Source organism: Protopterus annectens, chromosome 7.part0, assembly GCF_019279795.1.
Source record: "Protopterus annectens isolate FY-2018-M chromosome 7.part0, PAN1.0, whole genome shotgun sequence".
NCBI classification, from domain to species: Eukaryota; Metazoa; Chordata; order Ceratodontiformes; family Protopteridae; genus Protopterus; species Protopterus annectens.
In genome coordinates, this window is record NC_056739.1 from 276,022,309 (window position 1) to 276,031,326 (window position 9,018).

The 9,018-nt window shown below is 38.0% G+C and overlaps 1 protein-coding gene across 3 annotated transcripts in view; it reads left to right on the forward strand.

Moving 5' to 3' along the window:
• Positions 1 to 9,018, forward strand: part of LOC122806392 (forkhead box protein P4-like) — a 1,692,547-nt gene that overhangs the window by 1,154,364 nt on the left and 529,165 nt on the right. For all 3 annotated transcript variants that reach the window (XM_044076752.1, XM_044076754.1, XM_044076753.1), the window contains exon 6: positions 5,985 to 6,135. In XM_044076752.1, the coding sequence (XP_043932687.1) occupies positions 5,985 to 6,135 (151 nt within the window). The remainder of the gene's footprint in view (positions 1 to 5,984; positions 6,136 to 9,018) is intronic.

The window sequence follows — 9,018 nt, forward strand, 5'->3', positions numbered from 1 at the left end:
GCTTTTTGATGTGGTGGCATCCCCCTCAACTGTACGGGTTCATCTAGCTGCAGTTTCAGATTTTCATAATTGTCTAAATGATACAGCTCTAATGTCACACAAACTTTGTAAAGCCTGTCTGAAAGGAACATTATTGCTGGGACCTCCATACAAGGACCCATCTACTCTTTGGGACTTGAATCTGGTGCTACATTCTCTAATTAATCCCCCATTTGAACATCTGCAAATCACAATTTGAAGTATTTATCCTAGAAAACCTCACTTTTGGTTGCTGTTACTTCTGTGAGAAGGATATATGAGTTACAGGCTTTGTTGTGCAAGCCTCCTTACCTAATCTTTCATGAGGACAGGGTGTCTTTATGAACAAATCCTTCCTTTTTACCAAGGTAGTGTCTGACACTAATATCAATCAGACTGTACAACTTCCAGTATTTTTCCCAAATTTTCAAACAAAGGTGAATATTGTCTGCATTTGCTAGATGTTCACAGAAAATTATATTTTTACCTTCACAGAACGAAGGAATTTAGAAAATTTGATCATTTGTTTGTTTCGTTCTCATCTGCTTCTCTGGGCAAATAGCTTAAGGACTGCCTAACCTTCATTCATAACAAAAGGAAAGTGCAGCTGCAGGGATGTGTAAAAGTGCATTCTATGAGAGCAATAGCCACTTCCGCATTTTTCCATGCTAGAACCTCTATAGGTGATATATGCGCAGTGACTACTTTGGCATCCCTGCTTACTTTTATTACTCATTACAGGTTGGATCTGGTCTCTAAGGGTTGAGCATCCTTTGGCTCAATGGTGCTCAGGAATATTCTTCTGTAAGACCTCCCAAGATTTTGATAACTGGGGACTCTGTCCCATAGTCAAGGATTAAGTTAAGATTGACAACATCAGATAAAGAAGTTATGTCTTACCATAACATTCCATCTGTGTTGCCGATCCTTGACATCCCCACCCTTCTTCCCTATGAATTTCAGCCTTCTAGGTGGAACATATCTATCCGAATAGACTGGATTTTTCCTTTATGACTACAGATATGGTCTCTGATCTCTTATTTTCTGCCTGTCACTATTTTATGCAAACTCGATCCTAGGTAATCTTGAGGGGAGCATTATGTCTAGAGGTAAGTTTGAGAGTTTGTGGAAGGCATGAGCTGGAGTAACGGCTGAGTCAGTTCCAAGATACAGAACCGAACCCACGGTCAAGGGTAAGTGAAGATCGACAAAACAGATGGAGTGTTGAGACATAATTTCTTTTTCAAATCATTTGTAGAAACAACCGAATAAATGTCAGCCAACTTCTTTCTCATATTAAACGAATAATCTGTACTGTGCCTAATAACAAGGCAGCCTCCTTTATAAGGCTTTATCAGCTTTAATGTCCTATCTCTTGAAATTTTTCAACAACATAAAACTTATCCATACTAAGATTAAAAAATACCTCTCTCATCTATGTGCACAAACCCTCCTAATGTCTGGTTCACGGGTGTTTTCAAAGCAGTTACGCGCTGTATTGGAGGGGGACTGAAAACAGCTAGTGCATTTAAACTTGCTTAACATGTTTGTACTGTCAGACTTGTGTAGAAAGTATAACATTAAGATTCATCTTACAAACTTACACATTTAAGGTCAAATAAGGTGTCATCTGCACTAAATACAGGCAAAAGAAGTATAACCATGTCTTAAAAAACATCCAAGTGGTGAAGTCACCACCGGATAAAATTTTCAACAATCTCTAACAATGAATCCTGCTGATCTAATGTGACATTGGCAATCTCTGACTGGTCATCTTCTTTCAGGAATACATTTGTGTACTGTACCCTGTTTGTCACAGTCTTTGCTGATGACATTGGCATTGTGGCTGTTGATGCTAGCTCTTGTTGACTATCCAAGCTGAATGTTTCAGTGAATGCTGTTTCAAAAAAATGATCATAATATTCAGAATAATGCCCCTCTAAGACCTCACTGCGGTTATTGTTATCCAGTGTAGTCTGTTGAAAGTCATTGTCAGTTTTTCTTCCTTTAGGAAGTGGATAGGCTTCCCTCTCTTCATATTCAATCTGATCTCTTTCTCTAACTTTTTAGTTTGCATTTCCATAACTTCTTTACAAGCCTTATTTACTTTTAAGAAAAACTTCATCATATGAACTTTTCCATAATAGAAAACAGCAGATCTTTTGTAATTTGTCATTCAGTAGCTTAATTTCATGGAAAGATCATCCAAAGCCTGATAGTTGTAATTCAGTTAAAAGGTTTTAAGTTTGAAACCAGTACAGTTGAACAAATCAGTAAACTCCTTGCATATTGGAGAATCATGACATACACCATTAGGAAATTTCCAAAGGTGTGAGGCCTTTGGGAACTCCTTCAACTGCCAACTATTCTTTAAAAAAATCATCTAACTGTAAAGATCTATACTTTTAGTTTAGTCTTGAGAATTTCGATCTGTTGTGACAGTCAAAGAAGTGTTGCTGTGTTCTGATTATTGTAGTTGCCAAACTGAAGAGTGGCTTCAGACCACCATCGTAACTTGTCTCTGTAGTGACCATTACCTTTTGACAGTTCAGAAAAATGTTTTCCTGAATTTGCAAATGCAAATAATGTTTAGTAAAGGGGAACACTTAGCCAGAGATGCTAAGGTCAGGCTAAAACCTTTGTCTCAGTGTAAAGAGGAGGATGAATTTGATAGTTTGTCAGGCATGTGAAAGTATGTGTAATCAGAACCAAACTGAAGTACAGTGGGTGAGGTTTTTTTCTGCCTTTCATGGGCAAAGCAATGTATGCTATTGCTATCTTGTCAGATGTTAATTATGTTGACTATAATTAAAGTTTGTGTCTCTGTACTGCTGTATATGAAGCCTATAGAAACAATTTAGGGACTACATAAGAAAGCCAGAAGATAGTGTCAGTGATTTCATTGCAGAAATAACCCCTTAATTTTGTAGGTAGATGAATGGATGTCAAGTTACCATTTTTGAAATGCTGAGAGACCTTGTGATTATGGAGCAGGCACTCTGCCCGAATATAAGAGTATCAGGTCAATGGACTGTGACTGTGGCTCAGCTGAAGAGTTGGATAAAATGGGTAGCCTCTGTTTATTAAAAATATCAGAACTGCACAAAGGGGTTTATGTAGCACTTAGTTTGGGTATAAAGGAACCCGCGGCAAACAATGTAAACTATTCAGTCTGGTTCCAGAGGCAATGGGATAAGTCCCTAGATCATGCCCATTCCAAGAGCCAATGGTTAGATGTTCCAATGTAATTAAGTGGAAAATATACCTTTATCGATTTATGGAAAAAAAAATGAAATTTCAGAAGTTTGAATCTGAATAATTGTAACCATATTTAGTTTATTGTTAATGGGGTTGAAATATCATTTGGTCAACTGTAGTACAGTTCACACAAAGTTCCATAATAGAAAACAGCAGATATTTTGTAATTTGTCATTCAGTAGCTTAATTTCATGGAAAGATCATCCAAAGCCTGATAGTTGTAATTCAGTTAAAAGGTCTTAAGTTTGAAACCAGTACAGTTGAACAAATCAGTAAACTCCTTGCATATTGGAGAATCATGACATACACCATTAGGAAATTTCCAAAGGTGTGAGGCCTTTGGGAACTCCTTCAACTGCCAAGTATTCTTTAAAAAAATCATCTAACTGTAAAGATCTATACTTTTAGTTTAGTCTTGAGAACTTCGATCTGTTGTGACAGTCAAAGAAGTGTTGCTGTGTTCTGATTATTGTAGTTGCCAAACTGAAGAGTGGCTTCAGACCACCATCGTAACTTGTCTCTGTAGTGACCATTACCTTTTGACAGTTCAGAAAAATGTTTTCCTGAATTTGCAAATGCAAATAATGTTTAGTAAAGGGGAACACTTAGCCAGAGATGCTAAGGTCAGGCTAAAACCTTTGTCTCAGTGTAAAGAGGAGGATGAATTTGATAGTTTGTCAGGCATGTGAAAGTATGTGTAATCAGAACCAAACTGAAGTACAGTGGGTGAGGTTTTTTTCTGCCTTTCATGGGCAAAGCAATGTATGCTATTGCTATCTTGTCAGATGTTAATTATGTTGACTGTAATTAAAGTTTGTGTCTCTGTACTGCTGTATATGAAGCCTATAGAAACAATTTAGGGACTACAGAAGAAAGCCAGAAGATAGTGTCAGTGATTTCATTGCAGAAATAACCCCTTAATTTTGTAGGTAGATGAATGGATGTCAAGTTACCATTTTTGAAATGCTGAGAGACCTTGTGATTATGGAGCAGGCACTCTGCCCGAATATAAGAGTATCAGGTCGATGGACTGTGACTGTGGCTCAGCTGAAGAGTTGGATAAAATGGGTAGCCTCTGTATCAAAAATATCAGAACTGCACAAAGGGGTTTATGTAGCACTTAGTTTGGGTATAAAGGAACCCACGGCAAACAATGTAAACTATTCAGTCTGGTTCCAGAGGCAATGGGATAAGTCCCTAGATCATGCCCATTCCAAGAGCCAATGGTTAGATGTTCCAATGTAATTAAGTGGAAAATATACCTTTATCGATTTATGGAAAAAAAAATGAAATTTCAGAAGTTTGAATCTGAATAATTGTAACCATATTTAGTTTATTGTTAATGGGGTTGAAATATCATTTGGTCTACTGTAGTACAGTTCACACAAAGTTCCATAATAAACAAAGAGAAACATGTAGAAATGTACAAAAAAGGTTTAATTGGTGGATTTTTGAAGCAGCTATTGATGTTCCCTTTAGACAGCCACTGCCAATGGACAGTGGTTTAGTATGTGTGAGCTTTCACCCATTTTTATGTGACCATGGAGTTAATATATTTAAGTAGGGAGTGATATTGCAGTGAAGCACCTACATGGAGGGTGCATGGAGGCTTGCACCCCTACATAAACAGTTTTTGAAACTTTTGATAGGTTTAGGTGCTCCTTTTTTTTGCATATGGCTGAAGCTTCACTGAATTAGAAGCTGGGGACATTGAGCAGATCTGTTTTAATGTACTTATGATGCTACTACTAATTGTAATTCCAGTAAATTGTGCTCCAGGCAGATGTTTTATCCATTCTGGTTCCATGTTTTGAAACACAACCAAATGAGAAAGACATGGAGTATGTTTTGGTCTGGTGTGTTTGGAGCCAGGTTCCATCTTACAGTGCAGGGTGTTTTCACGATCACTGTCAAAAGTCAGTCTTCGCTTTATTCCAGTTATCCATTTTTTTCTTTGTTAATGTTTTATTCATTTTGCAATTCACTTTACTGAACTCTTAAGTACATAAGCTTCCTGTTAAATTCAAATTTTTTTGCATGTGTAAGTTTATATGAACAAGTTACGTGTGTTTTTTTTTTTTACTCTAGTTCTGAGGTAAGTTGTAATCCATTTTAATAATGTCAGTTAATTTTACAGTATTATTTTAGTAGTACATTAAGGGTTTTGTTGATATCATTTTAGATTTTCAATGTATTTTAGTATTATTTTTTTTATTTGTGTGTGCTGCGTCAGTAATAGCATTTCCATTTATTCTTTTAACATTTTAACATTGCTCATTCTGAAACCATTACATGTTTTTGTAGGGGTTTGTTTGATTTATTTTATCAGAGTTTATGGCAGCTGCCTGTGTATATTTCATGTGTGTAGTGTTTATTTTGTTTCTTTTTTTAGTTCTTTAATAGCATATACTAGCATTTCCTTATTTGATTACATGGTTAGTACCAGTGATAAATGCTTGCTGATGTGTGCAAAGTGTTGATAAAAAATATATGTATTTGCACTTTGCCAGATACTCTTTATCACATCTTTTGGTTAATGCTCATTGTGAGGAGACAGAAATGTATCTCCGTTTGTCTTATCTTTATAAGCTGGAAATGTGCAAAATACTTTAACCTACAAAATATTTTCATTAAGGTACAGTCCATTGTAAGTAATTGTAGAAAGTGTTTGATCACAAATTGTTAAATCCTTTTTGTTTTCTCTGCAGCAACCATTGAGTAACAAACAACTGGCATTCCAGCAGCAACTTCTACAAGTACAACAGCTGCAACAACAGCACCTTCTCAACTTCCAGAGACAAGGCCTTGTCAATCTACAAGCAAGTCAGGGAACGTTACCTCTGCAGACACTTCCACAAGGTGGGTCAAAGGCTGGAATAGGAAATAGTATCTCTACTGATGCAAAAGCAAGTATGTGTTGAACTCTGTGGAATGAGGAACACCACCTGTAGAGATACTTCTGCAGGATGGGTTGAATATGGGTGCAGGTTAATATACTGGCACGTCTTGCGTATTCTCTAGTACACCTTGTGGAACAATTTAAGTATTTTTACAAAATAAGTTGCAAAGAATAATGATGTGAAGACAGTTCTGTGGTGCTTTTATGAATGAATTTATAACTCCCCTACACCAACATAGTAATGTGTGCTAACCCTAACCCTGTAACTTACCTTAGAAACAAACCTTCCCATAATACTGCCACTGTTCTGATAAAGAGGCTAGTGTTATGGGAGGTTAGAGTTAAGATCAGAAAAGGAAATTGTTTTCCTTTTAAGATCGTTTTCAGCTTTGGTGTTTAGGGTTTTTAATGTAATAAACTTCATAAGCAAATACTAGGCTAGCTGCCCTTGTGAACCATTTTAACCTTAGCCAATTTTCCTTCCAAAGGTGAGAATCTAACCTTGTACCTTCTGTCTGTAAAGTAAATACCTTGAGCATTATACCAAGCCCCCCCTCCCAAAATGCATTAGAAGTTTCTAGTTGATCATCTAAAATTGCTGTCTTGGTTTTGTATGACCATGGCAGGACTTGAACCTACAGTATTCTGATCCAGAATCTGACACCTTATCCATTAGGCCACATGGCCAACAATATGATATTATGCATATATGTATACATACTATGTTTGTTCAATCTTTTTATGTCACTGTTTTGTTTTCAGCATTGTTTGATCAATACATAATGTCATAATGTAATCATGTGTGTGTATGTCTACATATATATGTGTGTGTGTGTATATATATATATATATATATATATATATATATATATATATATATATATGCATATCTATACAGTGGATATGAAGAAAGTAGACGAGTATAAGGAGATGAGGTGCATGGCAAAGAGAGAGGTGGCGAAGGATAAGGCACATGGAGAGTTGTATGAAAGGTTGGACACTAAGGAGGGAGAAAAGGACCTGTACCGATTGGCTAGACAGAGGGACCGAGCTAGTAAAGATGTCCAGCAGGTAAGGGTGATAAAGGATAATGAGGGAAACGTACTCAAAAGTGAGGAGAGTGTGTTGAGCAGATGGAAAGAGTACTTTGAGGGGCTGATGAATGAAGAGAATGAGAGGGAGAGAAGGTTGGATGATGTGCCAGATAGTGAATCATGAAGTGCAGTGGATTAGCAAGGAGGAAGTAAGGATAGCTATAAAGAGGATGAAGAACAGAAAGGCTGTTGGTCCAGATGACATACCTGTGCAAGCATGGAGGTGTTTAGGTGAAATGGCAGTGGAGTTTTTAACTAGATTGTTTAATGAAATCTTGGAAAGTGAGAAGATGCCTGAAGAATGGAGAAAAAGTGTTTTGGTACCGATTTTTAAGAATAAGGGTGATGTGCAGAGCTGTAGTAATTACAGAGGGATTAAATTGATCAGTCACAGCATGAAGTTATGGGAAAGAGTAGTGGAAGCTAGGTTAAGAAGGGAGGTGATGATTAGTAATCAGCAGTATGGTTTCATGCCAAGAAAGAGCACTACAGATGCGATGTTTGCTTTGTGAGGGTTGATGGAGAAGTACAGAGAATGTCAGGAGGAGTTGCATTGTGTCTTTGTGGATTTAGAGAAAGCATATGACAGGGTGCCTAGAGAGGAGTTGTGGTATTGTATGAGGAAGTTGGGAGTGTCAGAGAAGTATGTAAGAGTGGTACAGGATATGTACGAGGGTAGTGTGACAGTGATGAGGTCTGCGGTGGGAGTGACGGATGCGTTTAAGGTGGAGGTGGGATTACATCAAGGTTCAGCTCTGAGCCCTTTCTTATTTATAATGGTGATGGACAGGTTGACAAATGAGATCAGACAGGAGTCCCCGTGGACTATGATGTTTGCAGATGACATTGTGATCTGTAGTGAGAGTAGGGAACAGGTGGAGGAGACCCTGGAGATGTGGAGATCTGCTGTAGAGAGAAGAGGAATGAAGGTCTGCAGGACTAAGACAGAATATATGTGTGTGAATGAGAGGGAGGATAGAAGAATGGTGAGGATGCAGGGAGTAGAGGTGGCAAAGGTGGATGAGTTTAAATACTTGGGATCAGCAGTTCAAAGTAATGGTGAGTGTGGAAGAGAGGTGAAGAATAGAGTACAGGCATGATGGAGTGGGTGGAGAAGAGTGTCAGGAGTGATTTGTGACAGACGAGTACCAGTAAGAGTGAAAAGGAAGGTCTACAAGAGGGTAGTGAGACCAGCTATGTTATATGGGTTGGAGACAGTGGCATTGACAAAAAGGAAGGAGTCAGAGCTTGACGTGGCAGAGTTGAAGATGTTAAGATTTGCATTGGGTGTGATGAGGATGGACAGGGTTAGGAATAAGTATATTAGAGGGTCAGCCCAGGTTGGAAGGTTTGGAGACAAAGCCAGAGAGGCAAGATTACGTTGGTTTGGACATGTGCTGAGGAGTGATGCAGAGTATATTGGGGAAAAAGATGCTAAGAATGAAACTGCCAGGTAACAGGAAAAGAGGAAGGCCTAAGATAAGGTTTATGGATGTGGTGAGAGAGGACATGCAGGTGGTTGGTGTGACAGAGCAAGATGCAGAGGACAGGAAGAAATGGAAACAGTTGATCTGCTGTGGCGACCCCTGACAGGAGCAGCCGAAAGAAGAAGATCTATACAGTGGATATAAAAAGTGTACACACCCCTGTTAAAATGCCATGTTTTTGTGATATAAAACAATGAGACCACAATAAATCATTTCAAAACTTTTCCCACCTTTAATGTGACCTATAACCTGTACAATTCAA